The sequence below is a fragment of the Bemisia tabaci genome, chromosome 6, assembly GCF_918797505.1.
Source record: "Bemisia tabaci chromosome 6, PGI_BMITA_v3".
Lineage (NCBI taxonomy): Eukaryota > Metazoa > Arthropoda > Insecta > Hemiptera > Aleyrodidae > Bemisia > Bemisia tabaci.
Window position 1 is genome coordinate 7,519,922 of NC_092798.1, and position 19,455 is coordinate 7,539,376.

At 40.7% G+C, this 19,455-nt stretch overlaps 1 protein-coding gene across 2 annotated transcripts in view; it reads right to left on the minus strand.

The window, feature by feature from the left end:
- Positions 1–1,754: 1,754 nt before the first annotated feature.
- LOC109035150 (short-chain dehydrogenase/reductase family 16C member 6) overlaps positions 1,755–19,455 on the minus strand; it is a 42,155-nt gene continuing 24,454 nt past the window's right edge. For both annotated transcript variants that reach the window (XM_019048690.2, XM_019048669.2), the window contains 6 exons: positions 17,861–17,989; positions 9,610–9,876; positions 6,356–6,485; positions 4,535–4,652; positions 3,821–3,934; positions 1,755–2,434 (listed from right to left, as the gene is read on the minus strand). In XM_019048690.2, coding sequence (XP_018904235.2) covers positions 2,338–2,434; positions 3,821–3,934; positions 4,535–4,652; positions 6,356–6,485; positions 9,610–9,876; positions 17,861–17,989 — 855 coding nt within the window. In that variant the 3' untranslated portion in view covers positions 1,755–2,337. The remainder of the gene's footprint in view (positions 2,435–3,820; positions 3,935–4,534; positions 4,653–6,355; positions 6,486–9,609; positions 9,877–17,860; positions 17,990–19,455) is intronic.

The following is a 19,455-nucleotide window of genomic DNA, read 5'->3' on the forward strand; positions in this document are numbered from 1 at the left end:
GATTTCTTTATGAATCAATAAAGGAGAGATTGCTCGTGTAAAGAAGAAAACATGCTTATATAAAAAGAAAAGTCAGTTACATTAAGCAGAAACCCGCTTTCATTCAGCGATTTTATTCTCGATCCAAAACAGAATCTTCTTCATGGCCAACTTAAAAATGTTTCTACTTAAATCGAGTCATTTTTATCTCTAATGATTTGTTAAAATTATGTAACGTTGTTCAATACGGATGTTAGGACATAATGAGTTTTTGAACTACCTTTCTCGTTTTGTGTCATAGTATATTGATTTATTTTGCGAGGAAAGCTCCGTGCTCTTAAAGAATGCCTGTCATTTTTAATGTGCTGGAGCGCCTTTAATTTCGTATCATACTATGCAACACCTCTGTTGTGAAATAGTCACTGGAATAGTATAGCACCGTGGCACGCTGCGGCGGCGCGGCGCGGCAGCGGGCAGCCAGCGCGGAACGCGCAATGGCGCCTACAAACCTAAGGGGATACTACAAGCATAGCGCAATGCGTGAAGTATCCCCTTAGGTTTGTAGGCGCCTGTGCGCGTTTGGCACGAGCGGCACGCTACTCCGCTGTGTGTTAGGCTCTAATATTTGAATGCGCGAAGTCAGCGATTTTCAATTCATGATTTTGAAATGTTTGCACAATCTGCATGGATTATTCTCATTTAAATTGATGGAAAAAAATATTTATCAAAGGAAAATATAATGTGGGTTTTGTTTTACGGTTGTTCCGTGATAAATTTAATGATTTCCAAAGCTTTTTAATTTTTTCTTTCACAGTTTGCGCTTTTACTGTGCTGCAGCATGATGTACGCGGAACCAAACGCTCTAAATAGAACATATTTGACTCTAGAAAATCGATGTACAAGTGGGTTAAAACCAAAGATTGCGTGCTTTTTGGTTTTTCACCTCTTTTATTCATTTTTCTATGGTTTCTTTCAACCACGAATCGATGGAATTAAGACCGTTGCCATAGTCTGATAAAAGCTTTGCAAATATTTGCAACATTTTTAAAATGTAAACGTTTTTCAAATTAAGTAATATTTTGCGTTGCCAAATTTCCTTCCATAAAATGCGATTTTCCTTGAATACTTATGAATATTTTTCTCCCAATTTTCCTCGGAATTTCATTCGCAGTTTCATCTACTGTATATGAAAATTTAAAGGAAAAATATTTATGAAATTATCATTTTTGAGGAGGAAATTAGGCAACACTCTAATGTTTATACGGCGTTTTTCCGTAGCAAGGCAGTACCGTGCCCGGTATTTTTTTTAAATTTAAGTCTTTTAATTTAAGTATTTCTTTTTTTAGATCCTAATTTAGGTCGGACGAAGTCCAAGACCACGGGGACAATCAGGGAATCGACCTCGAGGAATCCAAATTTCACGGTCCCGGAGCGCCCCCCCCCCCCTCCCCCCAAGCAACTTTAACCAACGCATTGTTAAGCGGTGTCTAAATACATTAAGATTTGATAGAGTTTCATAGAGTATTTCAATTGAATAATGGCATATGGTATGATGAGGGTATGGTTGCATTCTGTAATAAGGCTCAAGATATTTTAAAATCCTCAAACCTATCAAGAAGTATACATTGGGCGCACTTCAGGGTGATATGAATCTCTCGTCAAACCAGTTTGAGATTTTACTCTAAGTACAATTATTTTTTTAAACAACTCAGGACTACACAGTAGTGACTAGATTTGTGATAAAGATCTAAGGAGGAATAAGAAACAAAACATACTTTTGTTACGAAATAGAATCACTATTACTATATTATATTTACAGAGAAAGACAAAATTGCTTACAGATATAGATGAGTATTTACAGATTCATTCGAAATGGAAAGTTTATTGAGTCGAATTTTTCAAGGTGAATTCAAGCATTTTTCGATGTACATCGAATTCGTTCATATTTAAGGTTTAAAAAGAGTTTTAATCCAGTACTTTTAAAACATTGGATTCAATTATTAGATAAATATTGGTTTTAAAAAATTACATTGAAATTTTTATGCCGTACTTTCAAGAAGTGAGAGCAAAAGCACTGAGGACAAATCATCGTTGTTTGAAATGACATCTATCGATGTAATTATTTTTGTCGTGTTTCTAATCCTGAGTGTATGTGACTCTATGTATAATTCCATTTTAAAATTTGATTTTATTCTTTTGAGACAAACATAATCTTCCTGTGAATCAAATTTCTTCATGATATTCTCAGAAAATCTTGAAAAACATCTCATGGAGAAATTAGTTCGGTGTACATCGATGAAATTCCTTGATTAAAAACGATTCAATCTGATAGGTTATCGGCGCGAAGATTTTATCGAATCAAGCGATGGTCAAAGAGCTAATAGGTTGATTGACTGTTGAAACTTTGGTGTAAAAAACATCTCTCCATGCATGACGAGCATCTTGAGGTAACATTCTGTAAACAATTAAGGGAAATAAATGAGCAAATAATTCAATCATTTAATAAGTATGAGTAAAAATAAATGTATTTAGATACATAATTATGTGGCGTATATTTTCTCTTTGTACCTTTCGGCCCGAAATCTAGAATGAAGACTATAATCAATTTGTCTCACACTGATGAAATTGATAGGCCTCAACAAGTGGGCAACCCTGGTTTTCCTTAAATGTATGTAAAGCAATCGATTTTTGGTGCAACGGCTTATCTTTTGGAACGTTAACGCCCCACATTAACTCGTTTCCTTGCCCCTTCCTTTTTTCCAGGAATGGTCACAAATTGTATGACTTCCTGCGTCTTGAATTGACGCTCTGTTTTCCATACGTTCATGTTTTGCCTTAAAAAAGGTATCTTAAAGTGGTTTCCTTCAAGCTCAGGCAACAAGAAATGTAGTCCAGAAGGCATATTTTCATTTAGTGACGAGAAACATGCTCATACTAGCCGTTCTGGACGCGCAAAGCGCGTCCAGAACGGCCAGCCAAGGGGCTGCGCCCCCTGGACCCCCGATCACTCGCTACGCGAGTGACATTCGGCTCGCTCCGCGAGATATTTTTCTCAGTGATTGGACATTTGATCACTAAGATGGATACATTTTGGAAACTCTGGAGGCAAAAATGATTTCGTCACAGAACCTTGTTGCCGGAGCGTGCCATCATTTGCACATGAATAGATGTGTGGAGATGAAGCGATGATGGGGATCGATCATTTCTTCAAAAACGCATTTGACTGGGACGTCATCCCATCGGGTGGCGGAAAAAGACAATCCCTGGATCTCCTTCCGCGATTTGACTTGCTGAAGTAGCAAAAGTTCATCTTTACCTCTTAAGAAGATTATCGGTGGCGTAGGGGTCTAAAAACTGCTCAACGATAGTGTAGTTCGAGTTCCGAATCGCAGTGAGCCCACTTGTGTTGTTTTCTTATACTTTCATCGCATATAAATTTCTCTGATGTTTTTGTTTTATTTCCTCTGATTGCATATTAGTAATCATATCCTCATTTCATTTCCTTTCCCTTTTCCTTTTCTGTAGCATCTGTGTACATTCACAATTATTATTTTAAAATAGCTTTCCCCTAGTCCCTAGTATACAATTGATGCTTCAAACGGAATCAATTGTTTTAATGACATTTCCGGCTAAATCATGGGCTTTCCCGGGAAGGCAGCCTCTCGTCCCTCACGGACTGTATTGTTGCAAGATAAGTTGCTTTTTTAGCACTTTTCCCAATTCCAATCCATGTAAAATATTCGCATTTATCGCACGATCTGGCAACCTGTCGAGTGAAATAGAAAAAGGTGGAATCGCTGAAAGTCTGAATCCTTCGAAGTTTAGATTAATGATAATTTACCTTAGGAGATGAGCGAAGAACCTGAGCTGACAAGGAATGCTGACTGACTCTTGATTTCGCAGCATTGCCTGGATAATAGCCTTCGCTACGTAACTTGGTGCTAATTGAGGTAGCCTAAAATGAAGAAGAAGTGAATTATAAGGTGTTTTACTTTTCATTATAATATCTGGGTAATCGCCATCATTGTGCCAATTTTGCATTTACACTACGCTATAACGCTAAATTATCGTTTGCTTTGCCGCCGGAAAGTGAAGCGAGTCAATCAAAGAGGTCAGACATGAAATTTTTTGATATAACTGCAAATTTTGATGTCCATTTCTTCACATTTTAAACTTAAAGGGGTATTTCCAGAGGAAAATTTCACGAAGAAACCAATGGAACTACCTCTATAACCTCAAAGTTTTGTATGAACGGAGTTATAAGCGATTAAAGTTTTCAAATTTTGTCTGACCTATCCTATTAACTCGATATACTGTGCCGCCGAGGTGCAGGAGATACGTTTGTTGCCTAACCTAGATGTTGAAGGCTGAACAAAGATCGGTTTAGTACAACTATTTGCTTACGTAGTTAACTGTCGCGCCAGTCGCGTTTGGGCACGTACGGCAAGCAATCGAGCAAATTAAACGTAATATGTTTGCATAAGGTGTATCGACAAAATTTACAATATTTCATATTTACAGCGTTGTAAATCTTAATAATTGTAATGATAATCACCTTAAATCTAACACTTCGGGAATATCATCCCTGGTTTGTACAAAGTAAGGATGTGCGCAGGTTGTCATTATGTTCTGTGACTTCAGTTTGAATTCCTCAGCCAGAGCATCCATCAAACCTGAAAACAAAAAATTAGTTTGTGACTTTGAAACTCTAAGAAAGGGATCGGAGAGTTGTCAATTTCTGATAGTGTCATTCCAATAATTATTCATTTTTTAAATTTTCATTCATTATCACATAAAGTAAAATATGTAAGTAGACTACCAAAATACAGAATATCAATTTCTATATTTAACTAAAAGCGAATTGCGAATATTTTTTTTTATTAAAAACCAGACGGATGTAAAAAAAAATCTTGCTTAAACTCAAGCTTGACTTTCGGTATCCCTAGTGCTGGCTAAGTCATAATAATTTCTCACGCTTCGACATGTTATGCGTATGTTATGTTCAAGTTTTCTGTATGAACTTTTGACCAGTTTTTGACCCCTTGACCCCAAGGTAAGTGAAACAAAAGTAGGCTCTTCCCAATCCTTTCGGCCAGAACTCGGCTTTTGGCTCCCACCGCTAGAGCTGTGGCGCGAAGTTTAAATTTCAATAATTTTGCAGTCTTGCCCGATAACAAATATAATTGTCTGCTGTTGATAAAAAACGAACAAATTCAATGCAAACGAATTCTTGAAATATAAAAATGCACTTGTTTTTAGTATTATGACTGTTTTTTTTTTCATTTTTATCAACAGAGGCGGTCAAATATTTGTTTTCGGCCGAGATTGCAAAATTTTTGAAATTCATACTTCGCGCCAAGGCTCTAGCGGCGGGAGCCGAAGGGGTCGGGAAGAGCATACCTACGCTTCTTTTACCTTGCCTTGAGCCTCCTTTTTGTAAAGCAACCGCAGTGCAACCTCTCCCTTTTCGGTTACCTAAGATTGGCCTGACACCTAGAAAGAAGAAAGCCTAAAAAGTAGCAGAAAAAATAATTTTATCCTTTTTTAAAAGTGAGGGACTCTTGTAAGAGTAGGTAGGCTTGACCTTCCTCTCCTCCTCGTAGGACCCGGTAACACAAGCTCAGACACCCCCCTCCCCAACAAGTTGCTTACGTAATATGTTCTTGAACAATCCCTAGACCCCTAAAGTATCGCCAATGGAGATGTTGCATGTGTGAGGGTTTCGCGATTTGACAAATTCTCCATGCAAAGATATAGGGAGCAAATACATTGACAGGGCTGCCACTTTATTTGGGGACTCCAAAACTGAAAACACGGCATCACTGCTAATGTATTTGCTCCCTATCTTTGCATGGAGAGTTTGTTTTGATGTAGAGGTGGACTCTCAGGGTAGGATGGGATATCCCCTCCATTTTAGCCTCACTATGAGAGCTTTTTTTGAGCTTGGGAGATTATTTCAGAGAAAACCAGTGGCACCATCGTGTTTCTCGCAAACTTTTACATAAGAATCAATGGTCAAATCGCAAATCCCTCACACATGCAACATCTCCATTGTTTCATGGAGGTTTCTTTACAACGCGGCATGCGGCGCACAGTGAAACGGGTCTTCGGAAGCAGTCTGACATGAAATTTGTCACAAAAACTGTAAACTTTCACGTTTATTTCGTCACAATTTTAATTTTTAGGGGTGCTTATTGTAGAAAATTTCACAAGAAAACCAATAGAACTACTTTTAAGACATCAATATTTCATATTAATGCATGTATACGCTTTGAAAGTTTTTAAATCATGTCCGACTTCTCCCATTGACTCGATCCACTGTGCGGCGTATGCAGGAAGCTGCCGTTTTTAAAAAGGAAAAAGAAGAAAAACCCACCTGCAACTCCAAATTTGGTCGCTGAGTAAGGGACTTTATTCGCGAGTCCACTTAGACCGGCCATCGATGAGACAGCCACGATATGCCCTGAGCCGTTTTCAATCATTTTTGGTAAGAAGGCCATAATCGTCTGCAAAATTAAGCAAATTACATCAGAGCACGTACAAAATAATGTTAAAAGTTCGGTGAATTTTTAATTTGCTGTTTCTTCCAGTTCAATCAGTTTCACAAGTCATGCAAAAAGCGGTCGGCGTAGAGGAAGGGTTCTCCTACGGCCCTTAAGGGCCTCTTGTTAAAGGGCCCTCGACTGCTCCAGCTCCGGGGCTCACTGAGAGATATTAGGGCCTGATCTAAAAGTTAAAACTGTTGGTCCTTTCAGAAGAATACTCAATCTCAATGGAGATGTTGCATGTGTGAGGAATTTGCGATTTGACTGTTGATTTTTATGTGAAAGTTCGCGAGAAACACGATGGTGCCACTGGTTTTCTCTGAAATCATCTCCCAAGCTCAAAAAAAGCTCTCAAGTTGAGACCAAAATGGAGGAGATATCCCGCCCTACCCTGAGAGTCCACCTCTAAATCAAAACAAACTCTCCATGCAAAGATAGGGAGCAAATACATTGACAGGGCTGCCACTTCATTTGGGGACTCAAAAACTGAAAACACGGCAACCCTGCTAATGTATTTGCTCCCTATCTTTGCATGAAGAGTTTGTTTTGATGTAAAGGTAGACTCTCAGGGTAGGGTGGGATATCCCCTCCTTTTTGGCCTCACTTTGAGAGCTTTTTTTGAGCTTGGGAGTTGATTTCAGAGAAAACCAGTGGCACCATCGTGTTTCTCGCGAACTTTAACATTGGAATCAACAGTCAAATCGCAAATTCCTCACACATGCAACATCTCCATTAATCACGCCACTTGGCTTGCCATTACGGCCTCTATAAGAAATTCCATTTCTGAAGAGGCCTCAAGGAGGAAGCAATGGGACAGAGGAATACTGCCGTATTGAGGAACAACGCCGTATGAGCCATCAGACTTTGCCAAATTTCCTCCGAAAACCCTCCCGATTATTTGTAGGATTTTGCTTGTAATCTGATCGATAGAGTCTGAAAATTTAAAGGAAAAATATTCACAGTTTTCTTCCAAAATTAATATTTTTTAAGAGGAAATTCGGTAACATTCGAATGCTTATACGGCGCTTTTACCAAGCACGGGAAAATACTGCCGTGCTAAGAAAGAACGCCGTATGAACCGTCAGACGTTGCCAAATTTTTTTCCGGATTATCAAGATTCTCGGGAAAATTTGTAAATATTCATTTTCCAACTTTTCACATAATTTTGTTCGCAGTTTCACCTAATGTTCCTGAAAATTTCGAGGAAAAATCTTCGTAGCTTTCCTCAAAAGGAAACATTTTATCGGAGGAAATTTGGCAACTCTCGAATGTTCACCCGGCGTTCTTCTTTAGCACGGCATAATAGTGGGAAGGAGGAGAGAGAAGGGTCTCGTGAACATGAGAGATTATACTTCAAGAGTGGTAAAAAAATGTGAAAAATGGAGCATGAATTATATCTCTCAAGACAGACCCACTGATTGCTCTTTTCTTGGAAGATGATCGAGGATCATGCCAACAGAGGACCACACGTTCCTCCACGCTTTTAACGACTCGGTTGCGTTACCTTGGACCCACCGTGGCGGCCATTGCCTCGGTTTTCAAGTGCATGACCTGGCGGTGACAAGTAATCACATCGTAATGAAGATGACGATATGAGGTTTTCAACCAAGGAAACGCCTGCATTCAATACGGAAAAATTACGTCTAATTTGGTTTCCGCGGCGTTTTCTTGAAGAGCCTTGATGAAGACCACAGATATCTCGCGGGTATGGATGCAGGAGGAAGGAAGTTACTGCTTCACAAACCCGCAATAGCGAGAGATTTTATCGGATCATGGTTTTGGCCTCTCCTCTCGTTTTAACCGCGATGGATGAGGAGTCAAGACCGATTCATGCGTTGGATTTTTACCGTGATTTTGTCATCATCTATGCTTGGGTTTTCATTTCTTTCGATGGCGTAGTTAGGTTTTTTTTTGCGAAAACAAAACATATGCGGACATTTGAAACGTTGCAATTAGAACGTGTTCAGCTATCGATATTTAACATTTTTTGTATTTTGGAAAAAATTGACGATTTAATCTTGGAGAGTGAACGGTTTTACAAATTCTCATTTTATCCGTTTCGTCTGTTTGCATTTATGATCTATCGCTGAAGTCCTTCTAAGTAACGATTAAATTAAAAAAGATTAGAAAGAATATCCCCCACAGCCTTAGTTTTATATCAGAAATAACGCTTAAGCATCATAAAATTTTATCGTACAGTCATGCCACTACGATCATTCACTTCATTTTACGTTAATGAGTAAAGCATAGACTTGTATCTGTCATTAACGGACACATGCGAGTGTGGCGAGTAACCGTCAAAAACGTGAGCGTCCAAGTGCGTCAAGATACTCGTCAGGGTCGGTCTTGGTTGCCCTAAAATCAGGGCCAGATCGGATTACTAAGTTTCAGGGACATGATTACCGCCGGATATAAACTAATCGCGGACCACATGTTAGCGTAAATCAACACAAAAATAATTACAAGTTCAAGTCGTGGATGTGCGCACGTTCCGTGACGCATTTTAAGATAAAATAAAGCCGAAGTATCTGTCATATCAGCACTCATATCACTCGCACTTTGGGTGCTGAAAGGACCACGTTAAGCAGAAAGCTTCAGCAATCAGCTTTTGCTAAATTGGGAAATTTAATTTTTTACACAAAAACGGTTGTGCGGTTTTTTTTTTTTTTTTTTTTTTTTTTTTACAAAATTTCAGTGAACTTTCTGCATAGCACGAAGCAAATTCCTTGACATATTCAAAGAATTCTGCACAAACGTTCGCTCGTAAAAAATTGAATTGCTCAGTTAAATGGCTATAGCTGATATGGCTTCGTTCTTTTTCGCCGAACGCGGTCCAAATAGACTCCGGTGCCAAAATTCACTCTCCAACTTTCAACAATGAAGCTTTCACGAAGGGGACGCCCAGTGAGAGGGTGGCGATAGGGGGTATTAAATGAAATGAGGGAGTGTCAACTCCCTGATGACCTGTGGGAAGACCGAGTTTTGTGGCGATTAGGCGTCGCACAGCGCCAAAGAGCGCTATAAAAGCGACTCATGTATGTTTGTATGTAGGTTTCAAAGTACCTCTGAAATCCGTGTAACTTACCCAGAAGTGAGCGAGGAGGTTGATATTTACAATATTGACGACATCAGCGGGGTCGGTGTCGAGGATGGGCTGCGGGGGCATGATGCCGGCGTTGTTGACCAGGATGTCGACACGGCCGAACCTCGAGCAGACTTCCGCGGCTAATCGGAACACGGCCAGTCGATCGGATACGTCACACGAGTACGCAAAAGCCTGTCCTGGCCGCATCCCCGCAGAACCACCCTTGCCTTTGATCACCACACCGTCGTTGTCGTTTTCCCCTGAGTTCTGTAAAAAACAAGACGTGGATTAAGTGTAAGGCCGAAGCATCGCTGGTTGAGTGTGTTAGCGTAAACGGTTGTTTAACTATGCTGGAGGAGTATTGAAAAAAACATACATTGTCTTAAACAATAGTATCCTGTTCCCACTTTGAATATAGGGCTGATTATTGAAATTTATAGACGAAGCTATAGGCAAAGAAGGCAAAAGGGACATGGAGCGATCCGATATTGGTGGAAGCGGGTGGTTGCAATGGACCAGGAGGTCAGTAATACACTAATTGACTGCAACTTACGATAGACCCAATATCCATCATTATCCTCCTTAGTCCGTAACACCCACCCGTTTCAACTATAGGATAGCTCCATTCCCCTTTGTCTTCCTTGTCTATCGTTTTATCTATCAATTTCAGTAATCAGTCCGCTGAGAGGGCCTCCTGGTCCTGGATCATCCCTTCCTCTGGACATAGGGGATTCTCCCGACCCTTATTAGTGGGGCGTCCCCCTCTCCCATCATGATTCACCAATGATAATATTATGATCCGGTCAAACGGCGAGTTCATACGGAGATATCTATCGATTTCATGATAGGCCATGTCATCTGATGGTGCATATTTATCCGGTTGTTTCAGCCTTTGGATGCATCGAAAGGTGTAGGCTCCGATTTTTAGAATTTTCCGTTTATGCGGATGGTTAACTTTTCTATCGTTGCGTTAAAGTCTCTCAACTAATAACTACACTATGACGTTTACCTACACAGATCCATTTTTTGTGCACCACTGATGAGGATAAAACAGAAGAGACTGTATCTACCGGCAATTTAGCAGAGACTTTAACGCAGGGGTAGCAAAGTAAACTAATCGCGAGAAAGGAAAATCTTAAAAATCGGCTTCGACGTGCGGAACAGTTTCTCAACGGCACGACTCTCGTCAACTTACAATCATTCTCGCATTTGTCGAGACAAATCTCGCAGTGACCGGCAGCCCGCAATCACTCGGTATCGCGGAGCAAACGAGCATTGAGGTTGGAAAAAAATTGGAAATAATAAAAGGAAAAGTGAGGCCGGTGATCGGTAATTTTGAAAAGCCAAGTCACCCACCGTCCGAGTATGACCGACTCGGTGCGGTCATAAAGTAAACTATCCATCAAGAAACTGACAACCGCCAATTAGACGAACTCCGCACGCGAGGCCATTCTCATTCTAAGTATGGACGTATATCCAAATCAAAAGGAACTATCTGCATTGTTAAAGGAGCCCTGAAACCCATAAGAATACATGCATGACAGAGACCATGTCACGATGAAGATAGTTTTTTTTAATTTCAACACGCCTATATGTAGGTGCGGAACGGTTGACTTTGAGTAAAAAATTAAGCTCCGGATAATAAAGTAAAAGGAATGAAAGGCACAAAAGTTGCTGAGAGCCAGCGTTATTGACACCTTTCAAAGGCCGAGTTTACTGATTATTTTTTCACTGCAAGGGCGTGTTATCAGAAACTCGAATGGATATCGTCGGGTTTTAAGGTGAGAAATATTTTAAAGAATGGCGAGATTATAATGGTGCAACCGAGGGGTATAGGGTCCTGAAACACAAGTTTGGGAGGCTATAATACCCCAGTTGAATTTGAAATTCGACCTTTTTCGGGACGATTTCACCTAATTTGAGGGTATTTCCTAAGTTTTTCAGACTCACTTACAAAAGTTACATTCTAAATGAACAGACAAACTATACCATTCGCTTGAAAGCCAAGCAAAGTGCCGAGTGCAAGTCACCATCAAGAGCGTGAAATAATTCTTCTGTCTATTTAAAAAATTTTAGGCTGGCCTTGTGCCGGACTTATTCTGTTTTTATCTGTCGAAAGAAAATATGACCCCTTCCTGACAATATCAGATGCCTCCCCTCCCTCGACCTATGCTTACAGTGAGTTGTCTCTGAGAAGCTTTTGCTTATCTTGGCTCATATTTGAAAGTATATCCACTGATTAATTTTATTTTCTTCATATCGAAAACGGATCTTATATAATCTTGTCATGCACGCATAACAAGAAACAAAAAAAGAGGTCAGAAACAAAGATAAATAGAAAATGCATATCAATGGGTCGTCCTTGTTTCAAAGATCCGTTCGATATCAGATTCTGTTAATTCTCATTAGTAATTGGACTGTATTTTGCAATTAGGATCTACAATTTCCAGCTCACTTTAAGGAACAAGGTATTAACATTATTTTCCTCATGCAGGTAAGTGTTTTTATGAAAGAGTTAGAGAGTGTAGTGTCTAATTGCAAAAAAAAGTCCAACTCTCAGGAATGAAGAAGTTCCAAAGCGCACGTTTTGCTCGTTTAGACAAGACGCTTCATCGCGTTCTCTCACTGTGAGCTTTTAACTTATTGCTGTTAGTGTTTGCAAAGGGCAGATCAGCGATCAGCGAGACTTCCTTTGTGTGTTCCCCACTCATGGTCCGCAAATTTGCACGGAAGATATTAAGCGTCACCAAGTTTGTCGAATTTTGCCGAGGCAAACATGCCACAATCTTGGAGCAAACATACAAAATACAAGAAAGCGCCTTCATTCATTTGAACGCTCTCTCCATTTAAAAGATGCCCCTTTATGACCAACTCAGAGCACGTTTATTAATAAGTCGATGGGTCTGATGTTTTAACGGTTTCAACTAGAATTAGCCTAATGCATTGCACGTTGCCAAATGTCCTATCTTATTTTTTTACCACCTTATTATTACACTACCGCGCTAAGTAAGAGCGCCGTATGAGCATTCGAGAATATTGCCAAATTTCTCCGGATAAAACAAGTATTTATGAGAAAAGTTATTCATATGTCTATTTGAAATTTTCAGATATTTTAGATAAAAATGCGCCCTGGTAAAAACTGGCGATACGAGCTGCGTTTCAAAATACCATAGGAGTTCTTATAGCCGACTAAAGAAGGCTATTGAAAATCATACATATAGCTGGCTGTAGAAAGCGGAGCAAATCATATAGCCAGGCTATACAAAATAGCTATATAAATAAGCTAAAAAAAATTATACAGTCGGGCTATGGTTCCTATCGCCGGGCTTTACACTTTATCGCCATTGGCTATAAAAGGCTATAAAAAATTGTGTAGAAATTCGTGTGCTTTGGATATCATTAAGTTTGATACGGAACTACCTTAATATTTACAAAACGCATATTATGTTTTCCTTTAAAACATATTTTTTTTCATCAATTAAAATTAGATGGTCCATACAGAGTGTGCAACATTTCAAAATCATGAGTTGAAAAACGCTGACTCCGCAAGATTAAATATTCGAGCCTAACACAAAGCGGAGCGGCGACGCATTGGCGCCTACAAACCTAACAGGGATACTTCACGCATTGCGCGGCGACGCACTGGCGCCTACAAACCTAACAGGGATACTTCACGCATTGCGCAATGCGTGAAGTATCCCTGTTAGGTTTGTAGGCGCCAATGCGCGTTTCGCGCTCTCTGCCTGCCCGCCGCGCCGCAGCGTGCCACGGCGTCTGAAGCAACTATTTCACACCAGAGGTATTGCACAGTATCATACGAAACTGAAGGCGCTCCAACATATTAAGAATGACAGGCATCCCTCAAAAGTACGGAGCTTTCCTCGCAAAATAAATCAAGATACTACGGCACTAAAAGAGAGCGGTAGTCCAAAAACTAACTAAGTCCTAGTATCCGTATTTAGTAACGTTTAGCATAAACTTTATCGTCTGGCTATTGCTTAATCGCAATCGGCCATAAAAGACTATAAGAAATTGTACAGCCGGCTACAGAAGTTATTGGAAATCTTACAGCCGGCTTCAGGTCTATATTATTTTGGAACACACATTCTACTGCCAATTTTTACCCGGGCGAACAAAGTTGTCTGAAAATTTTGAGGGAAAAATGAAGAATTTTCCAAGAAAATTCTGGTTTTATTGAAGTAAATCTGGCAACGTCTCAAGGCTCATATGATGTTTTTTCTCAGCTCGGCAGCGTAGCCCAGGCCACATTTTCTAGTGTTTTTCTCTCATCTCGATTTATAGTCGTCTTTTGCACCGAGGTTATTTTTTTCTGTAAATATTCGCATATTTTTTTGTGATGTTTTCCTTGGGTAAGAGGATGGCGGATCGACTGGCCCATTTCAGGCGACAAAATGACCCAGATTCCGACGATGGATGTGTCTGAAAACGGCGACGTCCGAACACGTCAATGTTTCTCGTTCAACTTGAAACCAACGGCGACGCGTTTCCTTGACCGAGAGAGAACGAGAGTAAGACCCCGCGTGTGATGTGACTCACCCAACTGCAATTAGGTGCTCCGCGCTGAAGGAGGGAGAGTTAATCTAAGATGAGCTTTAAATGCAGTGCAGCTGCACTGAAGAGCAATGATAATAATTCGCAGTTCGCCGACGACGGTGCATCATCTTGATTTGACGCACCGCGCTCATAGTTGTCAAAATGTGGTCCACGCTCCTCGCAGTTCCGTCAAGTTTAACCCCGATTGCGTCACCATGAGTGCATCGCATTTTCTCAGTGCTGCCAAACGGGTGGAAATCGAATATTTCCTTTTGAAATTTACCCAATCCCAAAAGTTTCAACAACTTGTTTCATTGAAGTAAATTAAATTTTAGAGTCTTGGAGCAGACTTCTCTATCATTCTTTTTTTATGATGAAAACAAATGTGTGAAGACTGAGGCAGTCTGTAAATTCCTGTGTGAATTTTTTCAATTGAGAGGTTTGAAGGACAAGGACAAGGCGCATAAGTGCAGTTGCTGCTTTTCCAAGAAATACATACTTGAAGTTTCAAAATTACATGGAGCCTTGTGACGGAAATGAAGTTTAAACTCACTTTTCGATGCTTTAGAGTTGAATTTCAGTTGTGAAATTTTTCCAGAATATACTTCCAAACTAGTTTTAGTTGAGCTCATGAATATTCAATTTTTTTCAAAAACTGCCATTTTACGGCCTTGTCCGCCAAACCCCTCAATTTTAAGTGTATAATAAAAAAAACCTTTATTTCATTTTTATTTTCATTTTTAAAAAAGATTTTTCGGACCCTTCACAAGGTCAATCTAGATGAGTCTCGCCATATTTTTTCTCTAAGTTCTAAAATGTATATATCATTGGCATGATCCTGCATCGTGAAAACATTCTGAGTCAAATCCGGAGTACATTTTACTCCGGAGCTTTTTTGCTGTCAAACAACCGAATGACATGGCTGCGGAGCAAAATCAGCTCTCCATGTAAAGTTAATTCCACTGTTACGGAACTTAATTCATTTCTTACTCTTTGATCACCCCCAGATTATTTTGCGTGCAAAATCAATGCAGTAATGAAATGCACCCCGGATTTCACTCTTGAACTTAAAACTTGTAGGCTTTTTACAGAAGATTGACATAATGTCCTAAAATCTCCTTCAAATCACTGAAAACTATGGCTATATGGGCTGCGAAAATATTTTCCTGTTTTTGCTTCTTTTGCTCTTTGAAAGTTGGATCATTTTCAAACTAAAATGGTAGCATCTTAGTAGCGTTTAATGTGCCTCATCATATTTTCCCCCAATTTTTGAACTTTTAGTATTAGCCTGTTCTGCCGTGCTACGGAAGAACACGTGAGCCTTCAGACGTTGCCAGATTCCCTTCAATAAAATACGAATTTACCGGGAATATCGTGAATATTTTTCCTAGAGTTTTTCATACAATACTGTTCGCAATTTAGTGTAAAATATTTGAAAATTTCGAGGAAAATTATCCTTAACTTCACCCAAAAACACATGTTTTAGCCGGGGAATTTTGGCAACTCTCAATTGTTCATGAGGCGTTTTTCCTCAGTCCGGTAATTTTGCTACCTATTGTGACATTTTGACAATCGCCACGCGGGATTTCTGCACTGCCGTGCTAAGGGAGAACGACGTATGAACATTCGAGAGTTGCCAAATTTCCTTTGATAAAACATGTATTTCTGACGACATTCATGCATATTTTTCCGTGAAATTCTCACATATTTTAGATTAAATTACGTGCAAAATTGTCTAAAATTTTGGAAAAAGTATACACGACTTTCCTAATAAATTCGGTTTTTGTCGAAGGAAACTTGATAACGTCTGAGGGCTCATGCGGCGTTCTTCCTCAGCATGGCAGTGTACAAGCTTAGATGAAATGGCAAACGAGCGAATGAGTTTATTGTTGCAGTCGCGGCTGGGGTTGGGGGAGTCATTACCATTCAAGCGGCGCGCCAGCTTTTGTAATCTCACAGCTCACACGTGATGTGGTCGCGACTCCTAGTAAGTCGTAACGCATGCGCAGACGTGAAAGTATCACCCGCGCTCTCGATCGGAACCCGCAGGGAAATCCATCCGTGGAAATCCAACAGTCTTCTCAACGCAGCTGCAGAACTTAGTCCAGGTCCGTGGTAAGTCTACCTGGAAGGGAGATGTTGCATGTGTGAGGAATTTGCAATTTGACTGTTGATTCTTATGTAAAAGTTCGCGAGAAACACAATGATGCCACTGATTTTCTCTAAAATTAACTCCCAAGCTCAAAAAAAGCTCTCAAGTTGAGGCCAAAATGGAGGGGATATCCCACCCTACCCTGAGAGTCCACCTCTACATCAAAAAAATCTCTCCATGCAAAGAAGGGGAGCAAAAACATTGACAGGGCTGCCACTTCATTTGGGGACTCCAAAACTGAAAACACGGCAACCCTGCTAATGTATTTGCTCCCTATCTTTGCATGGAGAGTTTGTTTTGATGTAGAGGTGGTCTCTCAGGGTAGGGTGGGATATCCCCTCCATTTTGGCCTCACTTTGAGAGCTTTTTTTGAGCTTGGGAGTTGATTTCAGAGAAAACCAGTGGCACTATCGTGTTTCTCGCGAACTTTTACGTAAGAATCAACAGTCAAATCGCAAATCCCTCACACATGCAACATCTCCATTTCGGGTACACAGATATATATATTTGGCCCTTTTCATGTTTCTTGGGTCGCTAAATCAAAATCTGAAGTTTCGTTACACGTTTCTGGTGTGCATTTGCCACCATTGTAAAAAAATTACCTAAATAGGCCTTTTTTGCGTTTTTTTTTTTTAAAAAATAGCGGCAACGCATGAGAAAAAATCCCGGATTTAGTTAAGGATTTAAATAGCTGACCTAATTTGGAAGAAAATTGTATATGCATATGCTAGGTTTGCTCAGAAATTGAGGAAGATACAGCATCGTGAACATCGCACCCGTTCACGTTTTCGCAGCGCAACCATCAGCGCGGTCGGGCTCACCGCGGTCCACCAAGTTCCGAAGCGTTCCGAAGTTCCTCAATTTTTGAGCAAATCTAGCATATTTATATACCATTTTCTTCCAAATTACGTCAACTGTTCAAAATATTAACTAAATCTGGGATTTTTTCTCATATATAGCCGCTATTCTAAAAAAAACGCAAAAAAGGCATATTTAGGTCATTTTTTCAAAATGGCGGGAAATGCACACCAGGTACGTGTGAGGAAACTTTAGATTCGTACTCAGCGACCCCAAAAACATTACGCACTGAAAAAAATAGTATGCTGTTTTAGCACCTAGGATGTCAAACATGTGTCTGGTGATCCAAAGATGCTGCCTTTCCTGCCAACGCAGTTAAATTTACATTCACAGGCTGTAAAATTAACTGCGAGGGCAGTAAAGGTAGCATCTTCGGATCATCAGACACACTTTTGACATCCTAGGTGCTGAAACAGAATATTACTTTTTTCAGTGCGGCGACCAAAAAAATAGCTGTGTACCCGAAATTCCAGGTAGCTTCATTTTAACTAGGCGTCTGGACTATGTTGCGTTCCCGAAAAGCGTAATGAGGGCAGTAACCTATCCAATGATTTTGGGGGTCGTCCATGTATTACGTCCAATTAAGGGATGGGGAGAGGTCTAGCGGTGGGTGACACTGTGACAGGAAGGGTAGGTCAAGCCAAGAATGAAAATGTTGACAAGCAAAAATGATTATAAAGTATTTACCTGTTTGTTGATGATGTCAACTACTTGTTGATTCGATTCCGCATTGATATCAACGCAAATGACATCACAGCCGAGTTGAGATAACTGGATCGCAAGTTGTCGACCTATGCCATGCCCGGCACCAGTAACCTGCACAACAGAGAAGAAGAACAAACTTTAGGGATGATGTAGCTTAGAAAGCTTCCGTTTGTACATTCACTGAACAGCAGGCATTTGAGGCGCCTCATGAGGTTATGCTGTACAGCATCAACTCGTAGCTTCAGCATCAATGCCGTATGCCCAGGTAGCGGCCGTTCGGGCATACGGCTCCGAGCCTGATGCGCTCAACCTGCCGGCCGCCGGCTTCGGGCATTGAAGCCCGATGCTGGAGAGCCGACCGAGCCAGCCTCAAGCGCTGATGCTGAGGTTTGATGCTGGCTCATGGGCCTCAGCGGGCCTCAGCCTCTGAGGCCGGACCGTCGGCTTGCGGCCCGATACGGCCTTAATTTTCGGACCCGCCACCCAGCTTAATTACCGACGGGGCTGTCCCAGAAGACCGCGACCCTCGGACTCGGCGATGAATTCGCGGAACACCCCTTTGTTTACGTTTCCCATCGGCGCGGTGGCCCACGCCTCGTCTCATCGTCTCGCCAGGAGGACACCTCTTTTTCTCGCCGATCTCGTTTGAAATCGAAAGTCCCCCTTCCCCGGTCGAGAACTTGAGAAGTCGAGACGCTCAATGAGACAGAGTATTAGGTTGGGTTGTGCAAGGGCCGCATGGACTTTGAAAAATAGAGGTCTTGTCGTTCCGTTTATTACTGGGGAGATTTGCCGTCTAGGAACACCCCCCCCCCCCCCCCCGGATCGTCTTCTCCGCATAAGTTGTCACTTTTTGCCTTTCTTCACAATTTGCAACAATAAGAAATGAAAAATAAAATATTCAAATGAAATACAATAACTCTGATGAACTTTACAGGAAATTGTTTCAGGAAAGAGTGGGATTTTCTATAAAAAAAAGGCAACTGCAGACTTCAATTTTTTATGCCTTCTTTCACAGGTTATCTGAAGTCGCCAGATAATGCTGAAAATCAGCACTTTTCTTCAATTAAACCCATATTAAATATTCACATTTTGTGGCACAACCTGGCAACTTTAAATCTACAGAAATGTTTCGATTCTTGAAGGGGCCAGATGCTCCGACAAGCATCGATTATTTAACATAGATTTAAATGGAGGAACACCGGTGACCAAATTGTTGGATCCACTTTTGAGTTGCAGTATAATACTGCAACTTTTAAGGTTTTAAGAGGGGGGGGAAGGGGTAAAGTTTTATTATAAACCGGAAATTTCCAGCCTTTGACATGGCAGATACGAATTTTCAAATCTAATTTATTGAGGATAAATTTTTTAAATGCAGAGTCCAAATTGTCAATTTTTAGGTAAAATTATAGCATATTTGGACGTATTTCTATCAAAGAGACCTATGTGTAGGTGAGAAAAATGGGATATGCTCGCTAGTTCTCTGGCCGTAAGAGTGAATGAGAGTAGTAAAGCGCCAGTGACGTCAGCGGCAATGATGAAGCCCGGGCCGCCGGGCGCGAGGGGGAGCTCGTCGT